The sequence below is a fragment of the Gymnogyps californianus genome, chromosome 1 (genome assembly GCF_018139145.2).
Source record: "Gymnogyps californianus isolate 813 chromosome 1, ASM1813914v2, whole genome shotgun sequence".
NCBI lineage: Eukaryota > Metazoa > Chordata > Aves > Accipitriformes > Cathartidae > Gymnogyps > Gymnogyps californianus.
Window position 1 is genome coordinate 144,015,953 of NC_059471.1, and position 25,876 is coordinate 144,041,828.

The following is a 25,876-nucleotide window of genomic DNA, read 5'->3' on the forward strand; positions in this document are numbered from 1 at the left end:
CTTATATCAGGAGCTTTTATGTTTCTGTGAGTCTACTACTCAAATGTGCAGAGGTTAAAAAATGAGTCAGTAGGCTTTTTTCTAAAGGTCAGTGTTTCAAAGATCATGGGGAAATAGGAGCCATTTCCACGTTGTTTATATAACAGGCAAGAAAGAGAAAATTGTTCTTGATATCCCAAATATTTAGAGAAACAGCATGCTCTTTCTCAGAGCCTCTTAATTTTCCTTCCATGTTCTCATCACCCTTACATTCAGGATTATTGCTCATCCAAACATTTTAATTCACAGCCATAGTGAAAGCATCCCTTCTTCTCCTTGAATGCCCTAAATTCACATGTGCTACAGCCAGGATGGAACATCTATTTGTCACATGTACTCCCATATAGTTCAAGTTATTAAATTCTACCCTGTTTCCTGTTTTGAGCTCAAAATCTGGTGTTTTGCTAATCCAGATCTTCCAACAGAAGCAACCAGTCTGCATATGAAGAAATTAAGAGCCACCATCTCCCACCATGTTTATTCTAAGGGTTACCTGCCCTCCTTACTACAAATGTGTGTACTTTCTATTTTGAGTTTGTCTATGATCATTCCCAGAGCCTGTTTTTGCTATGCCTTTCTCTACTGAATATTTTAATACATCATCTTGTTCGGTAGCTAAATGAAAATTTACAAAGCCAAGATGTAATAAAACAGAATATATTGATACGTCTACCTGATCAATGATATTTGTATCAGCAGAGAAGCGATTTAGAATTAGCCCCAATGGAGTCATATCAAAGAACCTGTTGAACAAATTAAAAACAAAAAGTTACGTGAAAAGGAATTCCAATTTTGGATAAAAAGCCTGGTCAGACAGAACATAGAGCTGTGTCCAGCCATTTTCTAAAACCAAGCAGTAAATATGAATAACATAACAGATCATAATGTCTGCATCCTGACTACCTAAATGCTTTTCTTGGCATTTCCTTCCCCAAAACTTTTAAGTCTCCTCTTCCAAAAACCTACCGTCTCCCCTCCTGCTCTTTCATCCATGCGCCCTCAAGATTTAAGATCCCTTCCAAAGATCACAGCCTGTCCCTGGCTGCTACTCAACCTCCTGCATAGTACTGGGCACCAGGACTCAGTTGTTTCATGAAAGCACTGTGATGACTGTACTTGTTATGCAGGCGCCCTTTTGGCCATCCTGCTGCCTGTGAGAGACTCTGGTTATCGTGCACAGAACCTGTCACCGGCCATCAGAAGCAGCCTGGCGTCCACATCGTTTGACACCATGCCCATTGCTCAGAGTTGGAGCTGGGTGCCCTGGAGCTAGAACTGCACTCAAAGCTGTCCTTGACACCCCAGCCTTGAAGGGGGTGCGAGCTATTTGACATATTTCAGCCAGGTAAAAAAGGGGGCGGAATTTCACATGTTCTGACATGGAATTTTTTTCCCCTGACTACCTCACTAGTTATTTTCACTTTCTGAGGCCTTGAAGGAAACAGGGTAAATACAAGAGCTTTTCACAGGAGTACCCTCCCAGTTACATCAGGACAGGTTTCGACCATGTAGCTTTTCAGGAGGAATGTTATTTTTGCTGTACCTGATTGGTCCAAGGATGATCTTGTTGAGGAGATTATGGTGTAGGTTCTTGGCTGCTGTGAGGCCCATCCACTCCACAGTCAGAGATGTGATGAGGCAAAGGACAATCCCTGCTCCAGAGAGGATGCTGAAGACAGCTACATGATAAGTCTAGTAAAATGACAAATATATCAGTCCTAGAAATGAACACTTATTTCTCTTTTCTACTAGGAAGGTCCCAAGGTACCTGGTACCAATCAGCTAGTATGTCACATCACTTATATTACATAATTATGTTAATATAATCTTTGGGAAATAAAAGAACTATGATGGAACTGCAATTCATTAAGTTCACATAATTAGAAGATCTGGCAGTTCTAAGATCCCTCAACCTACTGATGAGTATCCTTCAAGACCTTGAAGTGATAGTACTTAGAACTGTGAAGACAGACTAACTGGACAAATACAAAAGTATACAAATTGTTTGCCAAGAAACTCAGACAACCGAAGTAGAACCTCTCAAGAATTAAGGCATTTGAGAGATGTTGGAAAGTTCCACTTTATTAAGTTCAAGCACCACGAAAATTCCCAGCGCAAAGCTTAAACTAATCTGCAGGGCTATAACACATTTAAGCCTTCTGAAAGTTTACTAAGTGGAGTCCAGTGAGATATTTATATATGAGTCAAATTTAAAGCTATAAGCAGATTGTATTTAAGTAGTACATTTGAAAACTTTTTTTTTCTGGCAGGACATTACTGGACAGCCAGTACTTAGGAAAATGGGGTCATTGACTTAGGTGTTAAAAAATCCAGATGGAAAAGTTTATGATGAGATTCCTTCCTTTGAAAGGTCAATCATTTTTCTAACCTCAAACATGTTTCTGTTTCAGTTTTGCATGTTTGAAAAGATTGATAAAATTTGAATTGTCTTATGTTTTAGCATGAACAATTCATCCATCCTATGTAACAATCAATCTTACTATATCTATCTGTCTTTCCAATCTAGCTGGCTTCTAGACGAACACCAAATAATTACTTTGGAACATTTTTTCTTTTTTTTTTCCCCTGTCAAGCTCCAAGATATGGCTCACCTTATTTGTGCTCTTAACATCATCAACGTTCCCGACTTCATTTGCATTGTCCATGGATGTCCACGTAGCAAGCCAGTAATCTATGGCCACTATAACTGAGTGTTTCAACAACTTTGAGAAAATCATCAGAAAGAGCAAGAAAAATCCTCCAGAGGTTAGATATCTCCAGCAGGTTTTCCACGGCATCTTTGTCCTGAGTCTCAAGACAGTTGACATATTATCATCTTCATCTTCTTCCTCTTCTTCCTCTGTGACTCAGACATTTGATCAAGTTAGCTTGGATTCAGTACTAAGATTATACCTGATTTTACTGGATTTGGTTAACTTTTTTTTGTTTTGAATTTTAATTGTAATGGCAAAATTCAATTTGTCATTTGAAAACAGCAAACGCTTCAGACATATTTTCATAAGACTTCCTCTGTGCTCTTTGAGCAACTCTATAGACTTTCAGTCTTTGACTTGTTTTGTTAATAAAGTATTTTTGTAAAACAGGTCTTCAGTACTGACTATTTATAGTAGAGACTAGGCCTTTCCCAACCTGTTCAGCTGCTTTTATTATACAGTCAGCAGAGCACTTTGGGTCACATGGAAGATTCTAGAAAGCTCTCCACAGCTTTCCATCCAGAGGCTCCATCATCTGCTGCATGAGAGAGTTCAATTTTCTCTTCATTCAAGAGTACTAAAGTTTTGTCTATGATAAAATGATAATTGTTCACATTATACTGAAATACAATTGGTGGAAGACTTCTGCTATGGGAAATATATATTTCATAGGTGCATAAACATGACATTTAAAAATTCTTTTTTTTACAGGCAATAAGAATATACATCTCACAGCCTTGCAGGCCGCACTTGGGGAAGAGAAATGTTCACCTGCTCTTGACAGTTAGTTCTTAGTTCAGTTAGTTAGTCAGTTCAGGTCTTAGTTAGTTAGTTAGTTAGTTAGTTCTTGCTGAACTCACAGCATTTCCACTCCTTTCTGAGTGGAACATTAAAAATGAATTAGTAAGTGATTTCTTGAAAGTTGGAATTCTACACTTTTTGGGACACAGAGACTTTGTGTACGTTCCCTAGGTCACGTAATAAGTATGGATGACCTAGAATGCAATGTCAGGTTATATTTCTGTCCTGAAGTTACTGATACGTGGTTTTTTATCTGAATGGTGTCTGCTTTTTGCAGGCATTCTGTGGACTATACGGACATGTCTTTTTTCCTCGTGTTTTCTATCTTACCCCACAAAGAAGATACAGGTTTTTGCCAAGGCTTTCTTGCACAGACCAAAAGGAGGAGCTTGGGAATGACCTCAATTTAAACTCCTCCAAGAATTTAACTGATAAAGTGTACTGATGATTGCACATAGTAAGAGGTGTTCTGCTCAGCTCTGCCAAAGAAGTATGAAGCCAACATAATATTTCCATCTCAAGGGCTTTGGGGTCCAGCTCTGCCTATTGTACAGTGATTGGGAATCTCTTCAAAATGGAGCAATCCAGGACCTACAGACCTGTGACTTAAAATGACAATCCGTCATGAGCATTGCCAGATGAAATACAAGGCAGCAATAAAGAGCCTGTTAATAGCCAGTGTGTATTCTGCGATCACTCCAGCGAACATCGCCATGATAATCCCTGCAATTAGTGCTCCTCTTGAGTTAACTACAAGCTGCTCTTGTTAACTACAAGTTTGATCACATGGTGATATTTCAAAAGCCCAGAACAGACCATTCACAGATATCTCATGAGGGATAGGGCTACAGCTGATCTAACATTATTGTGCCAATGACTAGGCAGAGCTACCTCAGTTTGCTTTAGTGACAATTCTTACTGTTGTTTTACTTCTATCTCACCCCTCAATACCTCCAGGCAGTATGAGTTAGCAAAGAAATTAACTTGGTTTGGTACACCCTTATCCCTGCACAATGTTTAGAGAAATCTATGGAGGATCTCTTAAACAAGTCATATTGTAAACAGGTCAAAGTATTGGAATTTCCATTGTTATTACCAAGTGTCATCAACATCTTCATACTTCATTGCTAAGAACTGCCAGCTATTCAAGTGGAAAGACATGGTAATAGAGTAAATAAAGTGAAATGATAAAATATACCTTCATCTTCATCTTCCAGTTGTGATTTGGATTCTCTGGGGTACATGGCCCTTCTAAGGGTTTTTCTCTCAAGAGTAGTCTGGTCAGCTTCCATATCCTGTAATAAGGAAACTTCCTTATTAATTTGAGAGCTTAGCTGTCTGCCACTGTGGTAGCACCAACAGCAACCTCAAAGACACTTTATTTGGATCATTTAGCTCACAGAATGCAAAAGCATAGTATTTTAGGATTTTTCTTTCAGAAAATCCTGCTTTGTCTACTTCCTTCCCTCTCTCTTTCTTCCATTCTTTCATTCTGGAATGATAAAAACTTCAAAAATAGTCTTTAGAGAATCCTAAATGCTCATGGCAATATCAGAATAAAGGGCTAAGAGATACTTTAGGAAGTCTCTTAGTCCATCCCTTGCCCCAGCAAAGGATCAGTTGTTTGCCTTATGGGTCCTTACAAACCACCCATGACAGATATACCACACACTTCCTAGACAATCTATTCCGGTCCTTAAAGTTCCTTACAGTTCATGTGTTTTTTCCCTAATTTCTAGTCTAAAACTTGCTGACATGGTTTTGTTTTTTTAGAAATTAACTGAAAAATATTTATTTTCAGAAGGGTTATCCTGGCCCAAATGCTCCCATTTACCTTTTCCAATTCTTGATCTTGGCGATTCATCAAAGTTTTCCAGTGTTCATATAGCTCAATATCCTTGTTTTGGATATCCTTTAGTGTCCCTTCTCTAAGCACCATTCCATCCTTCATTGCTATGATCTAGGGCAGAAAGCGTCCAATAGGTCTACTCAGCAACATAGATACCATAATCACTGACCTGGACCCTACCAGACGTGTCTCAGTATTGGTGAGATTACCATTATGCAAATTTCTGTGTTCATTTTATTCAATATTTTATTAATGACTTCTTAAGTTTGTTGACACAGCTCATAAACTGAAACTTCTGTAAGCCCTGCTTATATGTACTAGTGAAAAGCATGGATGAGACATAATGAGTAATAGTCATATTTGCAATTAAGTCATAATTCTCTGGTGGCTTTCAATCAAAAAAATCTACACAGATAATGTAAAAATAAAATTGTTCCTTCTACTATAAAATCATATTATGTAAAGTGGCAGTTAGCCACATGACATATGGAATTAAGAAGGGAGGACTCTATTACAGAGAAAAGTAGTGATCTCATTAAGTGTTATGGTGCTAACTTCAAGAGTACATTCATCATTAGCAAATCTGCATCATGGTATCTTTTCTCTTACCCAGTCAGCATGTGGTAGATATTGTAACTTATGTGTCACCAGAACAAGAGTCCTCTTGTCTTCTTGCAGAAACTTCAAAATTCCTTCCTGCATTAAATGATCACTTAAGTGAATGTCCAGCGCAGAGAATGGGTCATCCTGCAATCAAATCAAATTAAAAAATATTATAACAGGATACAAAAAATAGTTTTATTTCTTTCAAGAGTTTTTTAAAAATAGAAAGCATCTGCCATTACTAACATTTCATCTCTCTCTAATGACTAAGACCTAGTCAGAGGGCTGCACTACGAAACAGTGAGCTAGAATCCATTGCTATTCAGTTCATAGCAATGGACTCAGTTAATTTTTTCTGTCTAGATGTGTGCAGTGCTGGTGCCACACTGACAGTGTGCAGTAATCCTGATCAGGAACACCAGAACTGAAATTTCCCACCCAAATTTAAGAATACCAGGATCCAGAGCCAAACGTGGGCCTAATTTTGATGGGAAACTGGCACAAGAAAGTTAAAGCAGAGTTAGGAACTGTTCTAATTTCCTTCAAACTAAACTGCCGATGTGCTTGGTCTTCATTTTGAATGAGTGTGGCTAGCAACAAGACAACATTCAGATAAGGATATTAATATGCAAACACTTTTTCTCTAAGAACAGAAGTCCCTGGTTAATTTTGAAGAGGCTCAAACAGCCCCTTCATGAGCAGTAGCCTCCTGAAATTCCTGACATGCCTTGAAATTAGTAACAGAGAAGGGAAATTTTGTCCAAATCCACAGCACTCTGCAGAAGAGTGCTGAACCCTCAGTCTGTTCATTGCTTATGAACAAGTAGTTGCATTATGGTACTTTTCCTTATCAGAAGTCTTACTGATTTCAGTGGGACTGTGTTGATAGTAGGTCACCACTGAAAGTGAGCAGAAGTTAGACAATCTGTTCTACTCTTCCAGTGTTAATCTCTGTAGGAAATCCCACCTTCATCAGTCTCCCAGTATGTTTTGATGCTGCCTCTGGTGGATGTTTATTTCCTATCTCTATAATTTGGATTTTGAGTGGAATACAAGTCCCTATAGTTTTCTAAATCTAACAGAATTTTTTCTAAAGCTAAATATGAGGAATGACAGTTTTATTACTAACTTTCCATGCTCCATGTGAAAAAGAAAAATCTTACCAAGAAGACAATGTTGGTGTTCTGGTAGAGTGCTCGAGCTACACATATTCTCTGTCGTTGGCCGCCACTTAAATTAATCCCCTAATGAGTATAATGGATCAGAAATATGCATCTTTGAATAAACATTATGATAGGACTTTGGAAATGTGATTTTTTACAATTATACGGAGTTCCAATAAAAATACAAAGCTTTGTTAAAATGCTAATCCTGTTGATAAACAAGCATAATCCTCATATAATGTCAGAAGAAAAATTATTATTCAGCAACTAATCATGGGTAAGTGGAAATTATGAAGAGCTTCTCTAAGCACAGTAGGCTTCTTAGATTGAAAAATGCAACCAATACTAGCATCAAATTCTGCAAGCAAAATATAGGAGACTTTGATCAAAAAATCCCATTTGAGAAACAGCTGAAGAAGGAAAAAAGTTTTCAACTTCTTTTGCAGTAACCCCTGGTGACTTACATTTATTTACCAGGCTGGCAGCCCAATACAGACTAGATCTGTCTGAGTGACAGAGAGCGCCTTCTTAGTACATAGGCTAAGCAGACATAAAAGCATTCATATTATTTACCCTTTCTCCAATTTCTGTCTGATCACCAAATGGTAGTAAGTCAATGTCAGGCTGCAGAGAGCACGCATCTGTAACAGCTTTATACCTGTAAAAACAATATGGTCATTGCAATTATTTAACCAGCCACTTTGCTAACACAGAAACCTCCAGTTCGAATTCACTGCTAAGTTATTATGGCTCTGTGATGGTTGGATAATTGCAAAAATAAGTAGGGCAAAATGATTATTCAGCAACTAATGATGAATTGTTGTAAACTAAGCATTGTAAAAAATGACATATTTATTAGAGATCTTTATTGGCAAGCCTACTTTTTAAAGATTCAATTACATAAATTATTGAGTACATTACTGCTTATCACGGAGCTGTTTTGCTGGACTCTGGGGTATTTGAAGCCAGTTTCCGACGAGTTATTATTCTTTCCCCTTTTGGTGCCTCTTCATTTACTTCAGTGTGATATTACAGGACAAAGGATCCTTACAGTGCTTCTGATCTTGCCAGAACCAGGAAACCACTTGCAAAACCTTGACATTTGTTGTGAGATTTCTAGGTCTGTGGGGTATTGCAGATGATCTGCTAATAAGCAGCTGGGATCAGACTATTTGAGTGGTGTAATTCAGCCTTGTCCCTTTGATATGAGTGAAGTCAGGCTGATGGATGCAGTAGCTGAAGAATCTGGTCCCTGAAATTTTAGATGCTTATCTAGATTTTGAGATATTTGGTCATTGCTAAGTTTTATTAAGTGGGAATGGAGTTGTACATCTTAACAAAGCACACATTGAGAGGAATGGGATGTATTTTTAATAACTTAAAACAAAGAGAGTGTTGCCTTTGAAAACATCAGCAATTTGTTTTCCTTAAGTCAAGTCACTTTTTCCACTGCATTTGTTAGCTGACCTTTTAGAAGGACACAAGAAGCAAGTGCTGGATAGGCACAACAGAAGCTGCGCACCTCAGCTTTCACACTCCCTTCTCCTGTATTTCTAAAGGAAGAATTAAGGTTATTCTTTCCTTGAGGCACCCCATCTTCATACGTGCAGTGTTTTTGTAAAGTGGCTGCTCCAGTAACTTGATCACAGCAGGATTAGCACATAAACTCAGTGGAAACATGCCTAGAATCCCTATTTCCAGAGTCCTCTGGCAACCTCAGGCTCCATTAAACAAGATAAAAATATGTCAGTAGTCTTGAAAGATTCATCTCACCTAACTTCAGCTGCTTGAAAAATACACATATGGCTTCCGCTGTATTCCATGGAGAGCCACTGCTGCTGTGTGATTTCTCACAAACATCTTAGACGTGCACTCTGGTTAGAGGGGGAGCCTTGAAAGACTAACTTAAAACAGAAACCTTCCTTTGAGATGGCTAAAGTCAGGTTAGCTAAATCCAGCCCGGGGTTAATATGCATTGATATTTTTCAGAATCTACAAACTTCCTCCAGAAGGAGAAACCAAAAACCTCTTTAAAAGAAGCTGCCAGGTGTTTTTGCAAGGAGGTTGATATTTACCTCTGTTTATTAAATGGACTCCCAAAGATAATGTTCTCCTCCACGGTTGCATTCAGCAGCCATGGCTTCTGAGCTGCGTAAGCCACTGAGTATCTGTTTCTACTGTAGACAGATAAAGAGCATTAGTAAAAAGCAAAGCACCCACATTATGAAATGTCTGAGAATCAGGTTTTTTTAAATTAATTTTATGAATGTGCATTCATAAAAATACAGGGAAACACATAGGCAAAGCAACTGTTACAAAGGTGAAGGGAAGAATTTTAAATTAGATGCTTTTGTTAGAACAGCACCCACTCTCTCCCCTGATGGCAAAATCTACACTCTAGGTTGTATTCTATTCTCCTATAAATGGCTGGTACCTACCTCAATCTAGTAACTGCAATTTCAATCCAAAGGCAAATTATAAATAATCAAAATTATTAAATTCTCACAAGAATAGTTATTTGGTATTTTTTTCTCTAACGTCAAAACAGGTAGTGAAAAGGCACTGTTCAAACGGCATCGGTACACTTGACTTGCTGCTTTCTGAAGTTTTAGATTATTTTACGTGGCCATACACATGAAATACTTTTTTCTCAGTGAATCCTTTTTTCCTTTAAGTCTATTAGATCCTCAGTGGACTGACACGATATTGGGAAAGAGGGCAGTTTAATACAGATTGGGAAGGAATCACTACAGTTTCCCAAGTATTTATTAAACATATTTTAAATGTGTCTAAATACCTAATGACATGTGTACAATAGGGTATGAATGTTCTTTACTTCTGGCTGTTTTGCCTACGTACAGTGGCAAAAAAGGTCATGTAATTTCAGACATTTTTCTGAGATGCCCAAGATGTGTCAGGAAGGAGGTATGAACTGGTACCAGCTTGTGGATCTGAACGCTTATCTTCCTTCTCAGTCTCTTTGATGGTATTGTTTCAAACCAAACATTTGATATAGCTTTGTATGTAAGCATCTTGAATTTGCTATTGAGAGAGAGGATGCTAGGGTAAGAGAAATAGCTGGTTAGAAGCCGTCAGTAGTATCCCAAAAATTTTAGGAGTTTTAGCAGTTCAGTATGCACTAGTATGAAATATGTCCTCAGGTAGCAAATCATGGTGTGGCTCCCAACCACAGCTCTGTGTGCCACTACTTCTCTATCATTTATGACGTGTTTTCAGTTTAGCTTGCCCTTCTTTTAAACCTGCAGGCCCTTTCCCTGAAGCCGGGGTGGAGTCACTGCTTGATTTCAGCTGGAGCACAGCCGGCTCCCTTCGCACACTGAGTGTCCTGCTCCATCACACAGCTGTCAAGCTGGGTTGCAAGCAACACGAAACGCAGTGCTGATCAGAAAACATGCAAACACATGGGAGGGTACATAAGACATAATGATGTCTTATATCTAGAGGTCCTGTCTTGCAAGATATGGAGCACACTAAACTCCCAATGATGTCAAATGGGAGCTGGGAGCACTGAACATCTTTCAGACAAGACTGAGGTAGTGGTACAATGGCTGGAGAAGATTGGGATCCACTGGATTTCACACAATCTGTCAGTTAATCCTACGGTAAATGATTATCGACATGGTAAGAAAACAGAGATGGCTGAAGGGTACAAAGATGAAGGTTTGAAGAAATTCTGAAGAAATGAATGAGTGTATTATGATGCACTAAAAAGAGAAATAATACCTTCTGGATGCTTCAAAAGAAGGTTCAGTTTCATTTACACTGTAAGTTATGGTAAATGATATTTAGTAAGTAGGAAATATAGCAAATAACATTTTGTGCTAGTTTTACATACAGGGAAACTGGAGTTAAGTACATATTTTAAGAACTCAACATCAGTTTGGTTTTTTTTTGTTCTTAAAGGGAAAACAAACAAGGTCTAAGTAAAAGCATATAACTTTTCTAAATACAACAGTTTCGTATCTATAGTGCATAGGAGCTAAACAGGCAAGTTATGTTGTTAGAAAATGTATTAAAAATGAAAAGTGTATTGTAAAACCTATTAAAAATGAAATTATTAATATTGCCTGGGCATATAAAAGGTTGACAAGCAATAAGTTAGCTTCTCCACACAGTTCTACCAATGACCTGCAAAAGTTGGTAACTAATGTCAAATTTCCCTTGGAGCCAAGATAAGCTTTGTAGATATACTTTTGAATCAGAACAGATTTTAAACCTGTTTACAGCAGTAAGGTTGCATCAAGCCACACATGGCACTACAACACTTAGGCTTTCCTTGTCAACCTCCACTTTTTAAGGATCATATCCATGAAATACATTTTGAAGAGCATGCAATGGCAGTAATGACATGAATGATTTTGCAGCTCCCTCTGTTTGTTAATTGACTTATTAACAGTGTTGAGGGCATGGAATGGCAGTCAAAGCAGTTCTGGACCAGCGATGGTGCTCCTGTCCAGGCATGGCGACACATCACTGCAAAGTGCAAAACCTAAAAGAGTAAGTTTATGCCAGGTACATGGAAACAGGGATTAGAAGGGACTAGAAAACTGATACTAATGTATTATTTGCCTGACTTAAACCCCAAACAAACAAATCCTCCCCTCCCAAGCCTATGAATCCTCCAGATGAAATGTTTTACTGCTGAGACAGAAATGTCTGCTTGTCTGCTGGGATACCAGTAACTGCAGCTGCGCTCATAAGCAGAGGATCCAAGTCTGGCAAAGGGCATAAAAATTCTAATAGCAGAGCCCTCGTAATGCCAGACTCATGTACTAAGCATCTTCCCAAAATGCCAGAACTGAGACATGTTGCTTTCTGTGCTATATATCTGCTCTCTAAGACCTTTGAGAATTCATGCCTCCCAAAGTGCACAATCAGTGTGTTTCCTTCGTGCACAAATCGCCAGAGAAGATATTATATCAGAGGTGAATAAGCCCTGTTGGTTATCTCAGAAGGCTCAGAGAGCCATAAGTAGAGGCTCAAAACAGACATTGCTTCACCAAAGTTGGTCCTTCATTCAGCAGAAGCTTCCAGTCTTCTCTACAACGCAAAAAAGTTACAAGAAAGCAAAAGATGGAGTCTAATGAGAGATTAAAAAGAGGTTGGAAATTAGGTCAAGCCAGACAAAAAAGAAGAAAACCTAAATTTCCTCTATTAAAAATCCCCAAACTTCTATCAGCAGAGCATTGCAATGGTAGAGAAAGGGACAAGGCTTTCATGTATACATTTGGGAGTGCCCTTTGAAGTACAATTTAACAAAAACTTGGCACAAGCCTTGCAAGACCCCTTGCAATTCCATATCAGATTTAATATGCTTGCCATTATAATCAGATAGATTATCTGAATGAGCAAGGACTAATTTTAGGATCTCAGTTTCTTAAAGTCTTCTTCCTTGGTTAGAAATTTCATTCCATGCTTAGCTTCACAAATACACTTTAATTCTCCCAAATTATGAGTGAGATTTCTGTGAGAACCCATGTTCATTAATAATCTCATGAATAAACACATATAAGACCTTTACTGAGCTGGGATCTTCACAAATAAGGGGATTAAGTATTTGGTCTTGTACTTTATTACCCTACTGAATCTAAAAGAGTGATGCGATTGCAGCGCATGGGAGCGTGCTGAAACTGAAGCTCCTGAGGTTTCTAAAAAGAGTATTTTATTTGCCCTCTGGGATTAGTAATCTTTGCTCTAATTTCTTTATTTATTTAAATGTGGCTATTTATACTGATTTTTTATCTGTACTATAAAACATACATATTCCCCAAAATGGGGCATGGTAAATTCAAGTCTGAAATGGTAGGAAAGACCAAACTGATTAGATTGATTTGTCATTTTTATAAGATTTTTAATATATAAGCTGAAATAATATAGAAATTAATTTAAATCAAGGTTTTAAGGAAAAGTAAAAAAGAGACCTTGTTGAAGTTTGGACAACTTTTATGCTAACTCTGGAGGTTTTAAAATAGACTAATGAATCTCTAGCAGGCCCAGATTCCCTCAGCCTACAAAATGAAAAGGAAGGAGAATAAAGGGATACAAAATCTCTAGGATACCACTGTAACGGCAGAATGAACCATTTCCTCTGCTAATATAGGCAAGAAATTTGAGGCAAGACAAGGACTGAGCATCTACACAAATTCTATCCAGCAGTTTGGAGGAATTTATTCCCATCCCTGCAACTAGCCATAGCAGCACAGCAGCACTAGTAGGTATGCTGACTTGGCTACTGATGTTTATCTGGCCAATTATTTATCCCTTCAGTGCCCGTAATGTCCTTCAGTGTTTTCTGTGGGCTACTGTGGTTGCAACCTTTTGGTAAGCAGTTGTACTTGGCAGTCCTTCTGAGGGGAACACTGACTTTTCCTAATTTTTCTTTAAGCCTTCCATAGCTTGAGGGCAAAATAGGCCATTTGGGAGGATCTATTTCATAATTCGTGTGTTTCCCGTGCTTTTCACTTAGTACACAACAACCTGTTTGCACAGAAACCAGTTCAATGTACAGAAAATGTATACCAAGTGAAGGGTTTCCACTTAGCCACTCTTCTTTGCTTGGCAGTCTGAGAAGATTGTTCTGACTGTTTGGCTTGGTGTGGATGAGGGGAATACATGTCTCTGCATATTCCCCACATCTATCCCTGTATAGACTTAATAACTCAGATCTGAAACAGGCTCAGCTGAATCACTGCATCCGGATAGCCTCATGCTTCAGTGTTTAAGAAGTCTCTCTAGCTGATTGCTCACTGGGAAAACAAAAAGCCAGCTCCTTGTCTAAGGTTTGTAATGTATCGTCTGAGGCATGTCTCATACAAGTGGGAAGAACTGAGATCTGGTCCATAAGATGTGCCCTGGCCAAGATCTCTTACAGAAAGATACACCAATATGCTTTCTTTCCCTAAGATCCCAAACCAGTGACAACCCTGGCAGCAGGACATACGGCTCTCACTGCAGTCAACCACAAAAGCAACAGGGTATTCAAGCTCCATGATGGGCTTTCACAATGATGCATTGCAGGATTACCCCTGCAATTACAATATACTGGGGCTGAAATCTTACCCATCATTACTATTACTGTATTGTTATACTTGAATTTGTTGGGGAATTCACCTAGCCTGCATTTCATCCCTGGATCAGTAGCTGCGTTAGTCATGCATGTGGAATCACATGGAAAGGGATTTAAGAGAGTAAATAGGATCTTTATTATGGTTTTGTAAAATATAGGATCCACTTAGTTAAATACCTGAAGTATCCTTCTGTATTCATCTGTCTGTCAGGCAGTCTGAAATTATCAGCAAAACATAACCATGTTTGTGTCAGCTATATCACAGTACCAAATTATAGTTTGCAATGAAAAAAAGTCACTCAGTAAGGCCTGAGATGCTTACTAAAACCTGAGTTGCCTGGTTATGTACAGACTGCTAATCAACTGACAATATGATCTTAATCTCTCTTGAACAATGTGAAACGTAAATAGTATTTAATAAACTTTCTCTAGTATCTTTCTAAGATTTCTCGTTTTCTCTAATCTTCCTAAGATTCCATATCTTTCTCTAGGACAAATGTGAGTCTTTCTCAAATATATCTTTGAAAAAAATTGCGAGAATAATTTCAAGGTACACTCTACTCACTCCTTGTGTTTTCTTAAACTACTCAGAAAAAAAATGCCTAATTGTGATGTCAAAATCTTCATTATATATCTCAAAGAAATTAACTGTGGTAAGTCACATATTCTTCCTCCTTCAAAGCTTAAACTCACATGTAATTAAACTAAAGCTAGTCTTGCCTTGACTCCAACTGTACCTGCTACTCCAGTGAGATCATACGTTTAGAATAGCAGACAGTGAAATATGGCTAGAGAAGAAAAAATGCCACACATACTAGCACAGGAAAAGCAAAAATATCCAGCCTGCAACACTGCTGTAAGAAAAAGATGACAAAGGAGGTTACTAGTGAAGGGATAGGGCAACAAAATATTGGTCTCTGTGACAAAATTCACCCTTTCTCCTCAAAAAGCTAATTAAGAAGAGTTTGGCTTGGTAGTTTTAAGGAAACAGAACTGATCTTTAAAACCAAAGAACAAGTCTTGGGGTTATAGCACATCCCTTCCACAGCCTCTGCCCTGCCTAGGCTGGAAGAGTGGCTGCTGCCTCATTTAGTTTCTGTAGGAAGTTCTCATTCACTGGGTCTGAATCCATGTGGGTCCCGAGGCCTGACCTCACTGGTAGTTCCCTCTTCAGCAACAGCTTCTTCACAGCCTTTACCCTTTAGGTATTTGGTGTCCTCGGGCTGCTTTCTGAATGTATAACTGTGAAGAGTAACACTGACTTCCATAGGCGAGGCTTGGGCAGATACCAGGGAAGGGGAAAAGCATTGCTCACATGTTGTTATGTCACCTTTTTTTCTGCTAGCAGCAGCATCACTGAGTGGGCAATACAGCCCTTCCTGTATACTGGTACCCCACACATACCACTCGACTGAAGAAGCTCCAGCCTGTCATGCTTTCACTGGTGTGTGCTGTAGCAGAATAACAATGCTGACTTCAATTGTAGTGAGTACCGAAGCCTATTTGATAAGAGGAATAGTATATGCTTTCCATTCAGGTCATTTGCTAGGGCTAATATATTAGATATTAATTGCCAGACTAGCCTCTTTCCCTTCCTGAGGCACTCTGCTCTGCCTGCTCTCAACCATGACAAAACTGCAATGAAAATCCTTCATAAGTTTGCAGGTGATGTCTTCCAGAGAGGATCTGGGTGATGATAATCATTCAATATGCAGTTCTGAGACATGAAGTTTTCATTTCTCACAGCAAATCCCAACTACCTCCTTCTTAAATGAAGACAGCAATTAATAGCTATATGAAACATACTTGCTCCAATGAACTTTTCCCTCCAGCGTCTGCATCTCTCCCAATATAGCAAGGAGAAGTGATGACTTCCCACAGCCAACTTGACCCACAATCATTGTCATCTGACCTATGATAATAATAATAACAAACACATTTTCAAAAAAGAAAAAAAACAATTCTACTCAAGTCCACAAAGCCCAGCTAGATCCAGTTCTAGAGCACTTGAACTACTTGGTTAAATTTGTTAGCATCTGCTACGTAAATGGGCAATATTGCATGTATTCATCTATGGAAATACACATTAATGGACAGTACAAGTACACACTAACCTCCAAAGGAATGACACTATTGCTTTGACACATATTATCATACATTGTGTGGGACTTTTTGTTACTTTATGGAAGTTATTTAGGGTCAAATGATATAAAGTGGGGAGCAATTATTCAGTCTGGGGTTCCACGAAAATTTGGGCCAATCTAATAAGTGACTGCAACTGAAAGAAGATTCATTACTCTCTTCTGCTTTGCTGTACCTCCTCTGTCCCCCACCACCACTTTCCTACCTTCAGTCCTACTCTGTAGTAGCAATGGTGCTTCTCAGATCTTCCCGTAAACTAACTGAACTCACTAACTATGCTAGCTAGTGGATTTGCCAGGTAAGCTTCTCGCCAGCTGGGGAGTTAAGGGTCTTATTCCTTCCAAAGGAGGTAAACTCTTAGACTGGCTCACCCAGCTTGTAAACCCATGGCCTTAGATTGTAAACTCCTTGGAGCGAAGACCTTCTGCTGGTGTTGTATGTGGCACTGGGCCAGCACAAAGAAGTGTTCATCCATGTATAGGACACCTAATGCTACAGTGAAACAAACGGTATAGACTTTGGGACTACCTATAGTACTTTGGGATTAACTATGTGACATCTAAGATGTGTCAGCCCAATGTAATAAGCTATTTTAAAACTAAGCACTTGATAGGATATAAAAATAAAATATAAGACTATTTAATAACATGACATACCAACAGACAGTGTTAGGAATTTTACAGTAACAATAACAATAAGTTGCTACTTTTTGCACTTGCTATGTAAGTCTTCCAAAACAAATCAATGTTTTGTAAACCTGTGGAACTCCTAGCCAAAAGACATTGAGGATGCAAGAAATTACAGAAGCTCAGCTGGACAAAGAGAAATTAATTGAAAGAGAAAATAATTGAGGATTTCTTGACAGACAAACTGCATGAGGCTTAAGGAATTCTCTAAGATGAAAATAGTTGTGAACTGGGAGACTGTAATGTTTAAGAATGGTAGAAGTATAATATATGAGTGCTGTGTCCCTGTGCACCCACTGGTATCCACTGCTGGAAATAAAATACTGAATTAGATGGACCTTTGGTTTGAACGAGTCTGGAGTTCTCCCTCTTTCTTTTTTTAATTTTTCTATTAAAAATAATAATGAATTTTTTTGCCACCATCTTTTTCATATTTATTCTTACTCTTGACTTTGTTTCTGCTGTTATAAAAACTATATAAACTATATAGGTATATAAAACAATGTAATTTTTTGTTTATTTGTAGTACTTTAGGTTAATGATATAGCTATATGACCAATACAGTTCATGACCTTATATATATTTTTAAACTTCATTTTTTCTTATAAAAATCTAAATGTGTGGTTTTGTGCTTTTCACAACATCAAGAAATGGAATTAGTAGCAATTTGATATTACATATTTAATGTTTAAGGTGTGCATTTATCCTACCTGTTGGGATTCTGATGTTTATGTTGGACAATGTAGCTAAACCACTTCCCCATGAAAAGTATCCATTGGTCACCTACAAAACAATTACCACATGGCAGATATATAAACACATGAGGGAAAAAAATAGAATGTCTAGTTTGGATTTAAAATATGTTACTGAAATAAATCTGTGATTAATAGACATGGTGAGGTATGCTCATACACAAAAAATGCAAGTTAGGTTAGCAAAGACTGCCAAACTCAGAAAAGTTTGTGAATAAGAAAAGTTATATACACAAATATATATACTGTATGAAGTGCAATAAAGGGATGATCTCAAGTTGAACTTTACCAAACACTTTAATTCTGTCAAGTATAAGATTAAGGACTAAGAATAATGATCACAAGATCTCACAGGTGACAATCTAAATAGCATAGCTTATCAAGGAATGAATCATCCTGTATATTGTGATATATGGTCTCTTGTGAATGGATTCCCAAAGTACAAGTTGAATATTCACAAGGTTTATGCTGGACATAAGAAAAATGTTCCCCAGTGTACGCTAGCTTTTTTATATTTCCTTTGGAGTTGGCAGAGCCATGAAACATTCTTTGCACAGAGCACAAGGACATATGTGGGGAAAATTTGGCCAACATGACTTAAAATAATGTCATAAAAAATGACATGTCATAATAAATGTCAAGAAATTATTCAAAAGTTTTGATCTTGGTTCTAAGAGTGAAAGAGAAGCGCATGAAGGGAAAGTCTAAAAAATCTGTATTAATTTCTGCATATCAGATTATCTGGTTTTTGTTCCTTTAGACTCATGATGCCTCTGTTTCCTGAGAAGACAGAGACTCAGTACAAAGAGCTGGTCTGTAACGAATTCTTCTCACTTTATTTTTGGCTAAAGTGCTAATTTATTTAAGAGCTTGTTCTTGCAATGGGTAATTTGCCTTTGGAAGAACAGCAGCAATTGGGCACTATCTGGTACAGTTGCAGGAGGACCTGCTCCTCGTAAAGAATGAGACAATGTTTTCAAACCACCTTGATTGCGATATCATCTATCTCCACAGGACGTGTTTGCTTCCTTGTCGGCTGATCATAGCTTTCAAGCTGATACCTCAAGGGCTGCCTCCTGTTGATGGCCTTGGTGTGCTACATAGTGAAACGAAGAAAGGAAAAAAGTTTGAATTCTCAAGAGAGGACAGTATTTGGTTCCTTATAGAACAGACAACGTATTCCCTTTCTTACCACCATTCTAGGTCACAAGAAGAAACCAGTGCTTTTCAATGTGTGTGATAATAAAGACACACTACTGTGATGCACATATTGTAATGTTTCAAACACCCTTAACTGAAGCACAGGGATTATCTTTCTGATTTTGGTTTCCCACGCATAGTCATCCCAGCTCTGTCATCCTCCTCAAACCACTAGGTAAGTTTGCCCTACCTGGGATAGCTTCAAACAAAGCTGTGTCAGTAAAAGTGTAATGTCATGCAGAGTTACCAGTTTGGTTCTTGGAAGCAGAATAGCTGCAGGAGCAAGAAGCATATCAAATTAGCTTGTGCAGAGAACCTCGCTAATGCATAATAGTGATTGTGGAGCTAGGTCATTCAAAGCTACCTGTGGTATTTGTAAGCGCCACTGTATTGAGCTGAATTGGCATAATCTTAGTGATTCCTTACAGCTGGGCTGTCTACAGTGAATGATTTAACCTTTACAGATATTACCTTTATTTTTCCCTCTCCCCATCATCTAGACTTTGTCTGTCTCTCTCTGTAGGGCTGGGCAAAAGGTGGACAAGAGAAACAAAACAAATGCTGGAACAATTTCATTTTTGTTTCCTTTATTATAATTGTTAAGCCAGAAAAACAAGAAACATGTTGTTTTGGGTTGGCAAACTAATTTAATTCAGCTCAAAATAAAGCTTATTTTGTACTAATCCTTTCTTTCTGTTGCTGTCTTCAAGTTTCAGTCACATTTCAAATGACATAATCAGTTTGAAATGGTTGAAATATCTAGCTTTAGAAAAACGTCAAAATGAAAAAATATCTTTTCCCAAATGATCTCCCTTGGGGCTTTTTGCCCTCAAATTTTACTCAAATTCACTATATGTTTAGCACTCCTGAAACAGTATTTTGGAATGAATTCCTATTTCACAAAGTTTGGTGTTGTTTTTCCCATCTCCAATTCTGAATTTCCCAGAGCAGGAATCAGTCCTACCAAAAGATGCCCAGCATACAATGGGTTCTACTGGCAACATACTGTACAAACCCCATAACCACAAGAAATGCACCTGGGCCTTTTATAAAAACTGAGGACGAATTTGAACCATGTGTAAATGTGTTGGTGTGTTATGGGGTTTTTATTACTACTGGCACTTCAGCAATGCTTAAATGTGTTTGGGGGCCCTTCATGTCAAAGAAACACAGAGATCCCAACATAGAAGAGGCAAAACTGGTCAATGTTAGAGTCAGGCTGGAAGCCAAAACTCCCAAGCCCTATCAGCTAGGCCATTAGCCTTGTATGGGGTTATATGGCCTCTCTGCTTTGAAATTCAGTGTCATGAAACAGAACTTACAAGTCCTGTGTGCTTCTTACAGGATTCATAAGCTACAGAGCTGTCCCCACCTCTCCAGCTGTCATCTCCAATCTCATCACTCAGGAGAAACTCATTCAGCTTCTGTACACTTGAAAGAAAACAGGACAATGAGTTAAATAAACCCAGGTTTCCATGAGTACGTTTCCATTTTTGTGCGGTCTAGCCAGCAGGATGTATCAGAATTATTCCAGAAGAAGTTAATGGGATACTTTTGGTTTCCTATCGGACTGTCTGCCACCCTGATGGCAAGTGAAAATTTATTTCTGTGGAAGGACAGATGAAAATAATAAAACATCGTACTGATAGCTGGGAATGAAGAGGAGAGCTAGTCATGTGGGTGCCACTAGAGCTCTGTGGGAATGGTTTCCATCTTGGCAGGCTTATCTCTTCTGTGCCTTTCTCATGCCTACGCACAGTCAGGACGCATAAATGAGTCATTCACCCACCTACATCCTCTGAAAATGCCAATGCATTGGGTGCATCCTGAACACAGCTCTTGCATACACTCCATGCAAACAGGATTGAATACTGCACAACTCAGCACAGCCACGGCCAGCCTTGGAGAAATACAGCAAGAGCTGTCTTTGCCTACTTCTTAAAACTGTCCACTGGGAAATACAGCACACGGGTTCAATTCATTCTTCATCACAGAAAGATTTGATCCTCTTTCTGCCCCACTTCCTTTCAGAGTGCCGTAAGCACCTGGCTCTTTATCTTTCTGGGGAAGGGATGAACAAAAGCACCCACTGGTCATTGTGAAGCTATGTTACTTTGCAAAAACTAAAATCAAGGTGCATTGAGCCAGAGCCTGAGAAAGCAGAAGGACATATGACTTCAGATCAGTGATTTGAACATTAATCTGCAAATGGGAAAGTAGTCCTGTTTCAAGGCCTGTCTGAGCATTTCATATGAAATCATCAATACATGTTCAAGCCACAGAGATACTGGTTAGCAAGAAAGCACTGCTGTTGTCATTATTTCCTCCTGCCAGTATACCTGTTCCTATCTCCTCTTTTGAAAGGAAAATTTATGTGTCTAATTCCCATACCAGAATTTCAGTCTTACATAAGTGCATCAAGCAAGGATTTATCTTCTTGTAGAAGACAAGAGACCTCATTCTGATCATCTGCCTAAGAAGACATCAACCATTACTTTGCATTTGAATGAGTACAGGTACCCTCAAAAGCTTTCATGGTACTGGAACTACTCTTTAACATAAAATGGAGATTCTGACCAAAGTATAAGCACTTAATCATAACACAAACAAGCGCATACTCATATGCATGTATTTAATTGATGATAGAGCCATGGAGTGGCCAAGCACATATTCTTCATTCTTCACTTGGGGGACATGATGTTCATGGGAGAAAGATGTTAGGAAATAAGTTTGCCAAAGGGTAAAGTTTGTTTTGGCAAAATGGTCTTCTTTAAATAATGTCCTGAGGGGTGGCCAGTAATGTTAAGAAAAATGTACACACCATTTTGATATTAGGGCTATGCTAAACATAGTGCAGAGATGTAGAGGCTGGGATGATTTATAAAGGAGCCTTGAGATTTTCCACTAGTCAGAAATCATTTTCAACCTAGGGAAAATGTCTCATGTGGCCCTGCTGCTGCTTTGATAAAAATAAACCCTATTTAATTTTTTTTTTTTTAAAGTGAGTGTGGTGCTGGCAAATGACAGCTGTGGAGCCTGAAGTCCCCTTGACTGTTATGTGTTATTATTGTTACCCACCAAAAAGGGGCAGTGGCAGCAGCAATGCAATACCTTGCCAATGTGCCTCAGTCTTGGCAAGAAGGAACTATGTTTCTGGGTGGGAAGGTTAGTTCGGTCTTTACATCCTGCTAGTACTTGGCATCTGACACATTACTGCCAGTCAGGTGTCAGTTTGTGCCTCTTGGGACATCTTGCATACATAACTGCCCCATGACCATGACTCTTTCCATACAGACCACTGACGCAACAGCCAAAAGTCTGAAATTTGACTTACTACCAACCAGCTCTCTTGAGATTAAGTGCTCTATAGCCCAGCACGAAGGAAGTTGTTTTGTTGGGCTATTTGCAGAAATAAATGCCTGGAACATATAAGTTTCTGATGAAGCAACACATTTTATGAGTTCCTTTTCCTTTTTTTTTTTAAATGTTTTCCAGTTCGTGCCAACTTTCTCACTGTCCTGCCATGCAGATCCTTAACCCTCACAGACAAAACTCTCAAATGTCTGCCTTGCCATGCTTCCTCTCCTGCGTCTCTTTGCTGCTATTCAGGGGAACAGCATTTTCTCTGTAAGAGAAGACCTGTAGGGCTCAGTTTCCCTTGAGTAACTAGTCCTTCAGTGTCCAATGTTCCTCCATTAACTCTCTTTCCTAAGAGAGTCCATGCTAGTGCCAGACAATGAGAGGCAGGACAATATCAAATGCTCACTTAAAGCCCAATGCACCCTCTGTGGAAGTAGAGTTAAGCTAGTTGCTCTTCCTTGCATCAGCAGGGCCAGTCTTGCTAGATAGCTTCACGCCAGTCTCTTTCATCTCCCTCTGTGTTGACAAGAGCCCAGAGAAGTACTAGGTAAGAGCAATGGTGGGTGGCCACACTGTGAGAAGAGGAGCATATCCCAAGGAAGGACAATCCAGCTCTGAATCTGAACTGCCAAACTTGGTGAAATTATAAAAAGAATGGAACATTTCTTTGTATCATGCAGTAAAAAGAAATGGTTACTCTGATTCCTCTCACATTTTTGAACATCTGAGTCCCACCTCTTAATCCTCTTCCATGTGAGCAGGTAGAAACAATCTTTTTCTCCAGCACCTTCCCTGTTGTATTACAGTTGGAGAAACTAGAAGGGCCACTTACCTTATGATAGCCTTGACTGCAAAACGAACCACAGTGGAGAGCAGGAACAGTGGTGTGACCAGGATGTGAAACAATGACAGCGATGCAAAGGCCTGGGCGGGCTGCAGCGGCTTGACATTGGTATATGCGTAAGTCACAAAGGTCTGTCATATCAGGAAAAGGGCATGTCAGGATAAGGACTCTTGAAAAAGATGGACAAGGACAGCAAGCAAGGTATTTTGCTCAACTAAGGCCAATAACTATATACCTCAATTTATTGGGAATCCCAGTAAACTGAAGAGAAAGGTGTCTTCTATTAAAGTGAAAAAGATTTTAAAAACCTGCCAGTGATTTCAAGAGATTTACATATTTAAGAATGAAAAAATTTTCTTTGTAAAATCAAAGCATTTAGTTTTAAAGTTTTGTAATTGACTTCAGGATTTAGAGGAAACACACAACCCAGAAAAATCAGTAAGAATCTAATAAATCTTATGGGTTTTTTCACAGATGCAGAACTATGGTCGTATTTCATTCAATTCTGGTACACACTGTCAGCATACTCTGAGTAATGCCCTCAGAATTTGGTCTATGAAGACTCCTTACTAACCGGCATGCCATAGTCCCTCTAGTGCATTAGGCTGAGATTTAAACCTGGCCAGAGAACAAGCAAAATTTATTTCTCCTTAAACTACAGAGTACCCTTTCCTGAAAACTGAAATGGTGGCTTATAATGCACTTTGAAACAGGAATGATTTTTGCTGCTAGACAACAGAACAGCAAAGCCACCCAAAAACCCTTCAAAATGAGAGCTTCTCAAAATGGGTCTTCTTTCAAGTTGCAATGATTTTTGTCTTTCTTTCTTATAGTAAAAATTCATATTTCTTTTTGTTTTTACCAATCCAAATGACAGCTGGGGAAATAGCAGCTCTGGGAATGGGCATTGCCAGTGTCATGCTATCCTACAGTTAGCAGGGGCACATTAACTCATCTGCTGGTTTTATGAGAAATATGTCCTACAATGACAATGGTGTCCTTTCTTTCTTTCTCTCCCTCTCATTTTCTCTCCCTTTTTATAAGGAAAAGTGAAAAAAACACATCTTACTGCAAGAACAGCAGCTATTGGTATGGCCGCATTCATAAAAACTGTGAAAGAGAAATAAAATAGGCATCGGATTACATGAAATAAGAAAAAACAGTTTTACTATTAGTTGTATGGCACTAGAAGAATCCAGTTATTTCCAATTCAAGTAATTAAAACTCCCAAAGGAAAATTCCTCTGCAGGAAGAAATTTCCTTCCATGACAGAGAGAGATCTTAAACACACAAATAAGCCAAGTAATTATCTCATTTGTATACTGTAGTGAACTGGGATAAAAAGCTTTCTGTGCACAATTATTATGCAACACAACAAAAACATTACCCTCTCGGCTCTTCTACATTACGGAAAATACAATTTCTTTCAGACACTAATTTATCTTTCCTGTAATCAGAACTGCTAATATTATCTGGAGCCTCCTTACTATGAAACAATTCATAAGTGTAATGTCATAATGAAGGTGACAGAAAACTTACTACAAAAAAAAAAAATCAAGAAGACATGCTCTATATTTTCAAGTTTCTGTGTTATATATTTGTCATGCCTTTTTATTTTAATCACATTCCACACACACCAAAAAAGTGTCACAGGCACAGCTGTATCTCGCTTTAGTTGAAGCCAGGAGGAATGTTGACATGAATAACAGCATCCATTTCTAAGCGCTAAAAATATAGTTACTTACTGGAAAGAGATGTATGAAGCGCAAAGGTTTTGAGACTGGTGAGTTCCTTCATTCTCGTTTCTTCCACACTAGTACAAAATATGTGTTCCCAGGCATACAGCTTTAATAACTTAATGCCTTTTAGTATCTCATTGGTTTTCTTTAATCTCTCAGTAGAATAGTCCTTCATTTCAAAAGAAAACAAGATAAGAAATTGATAATGGTTTGTAGTTTTAATAAGAATGCTCTTTTCCCTTCACTTCTGTTGTAAAAGTCATTAAAGATTTATAATTTTGTTTGTTTGTGATTTTGTACAGGCTTTCAGTTGCCATACTGAGTAAAACAATATAAAATTTCATGTTCTTTGGAGATATTAAAATGCTTACAATTATGAGGGGAAATTAAGTGACCCTGTTCTGAGAAGAGATATAAACCAAAACATCTGAATCCTTCAAATAGAGGGTGAAACTCAGGGAGGTGGATTAGTAGGTCAATGGTGTCCATAATAATCGACAGAAGACTACATGTGTGTAATTGCTGATACAAGATTCATTCTAGGATTCATACAGACTCGTCATGAAAGTAAGTGAGATGTTTATTGATATATTTAGCTAATTGCCCCTCACCAGAAAAGAGTAATCGTAAATTTTGGTAAAATCATAATCCAAAAGATGTTATGAGTCAGAGGAACTCAGAAAAGAGCAAAAAGAAAGATTCAGACTGTTTCTGAAATTACGCAAAGGTAAATCTTCTGCTGGTATAAATTGGCACAACGCAACAGGATTGAACTGTGCTAAAGATTAGATCCATGTATGTATAATTTGCTTACTGAATATTAAGATAATAAGGGTCTTTAAATATTTGATGACTCAAACATCAAAGGTTGATTAAAAAAGTTCAAGGATCAAAAGA

At 38.3% G+C, this 25,876-nt stretch overlaps 1 protein-coding gene across 1 annotated transcript in view; it reads right to left on the reverse strand.

Moving 5' to 3' along the window:
* ABCC9 (ATP binding cassette subfamily C member 9) overlaps positions 1-25,876 on the reverse strand; it is a 77,448-nt gene that overhangs the window by 22,648 nt on the left and 28,924 nt on the right. The window contains exons 13-29 of the mRNA XM_050915299.1: positions 24,986-25,148; positions 24,310-24,350; positions 23,229-23,371; positions 20,359-20,467; positions 18,822-18,932; positions 17,795-17,867; positions 16,063-16,168; positions 10,914-10,952; positions 9,245-9,346; positions 7,743-7,827; positions 7,170-7,250; positions 6,013-6,150; positions 5,389-5,514; positions 4,753-4,849; positions 2,670-2,899; positions 1,583-1,731; positions 713-782 (exon numbers count right to left, since the gene is read on the reverse strand). Coding sequence (XP_050771256.1) covers positions 713-782; positions 1,583-1,731; positions 2,670-2,899; positions 4,753-4,849; positions 5,389-5,514; positions 6,013-6,150; positions 7,170-7,250; positions 7,743-7,827; positions 9,245-9,346; positions 10,914-10,952; positions 16,063-16,168; positions 17,795-17,867; positions 18,822-18,932; positions 20,359-20,467; positions 23,229-23,371; positions 24,310-24,350; positions 24,986-25,148 — 1,863 coding nt within the window. The remainder of the gene's footprint in view (positions 1-712; positions 783-1,582; positions 1,732-2,669; positions 2,900-4,752; positions 4,850-5,388; positions 5,515-6,012; positions 6,151-7,169; positions 7,251-7,742; positions 7,828-9,244; positions 9,347-10,913; positions 10,953-16,062; positions 16,169-17,794; positions 17,868-18,821; positions 18,933-20,358; positions 20,468-23,228; positions 23,372-24,309; positions 24,351-24,985; positions 25,149-25,876) is intronic.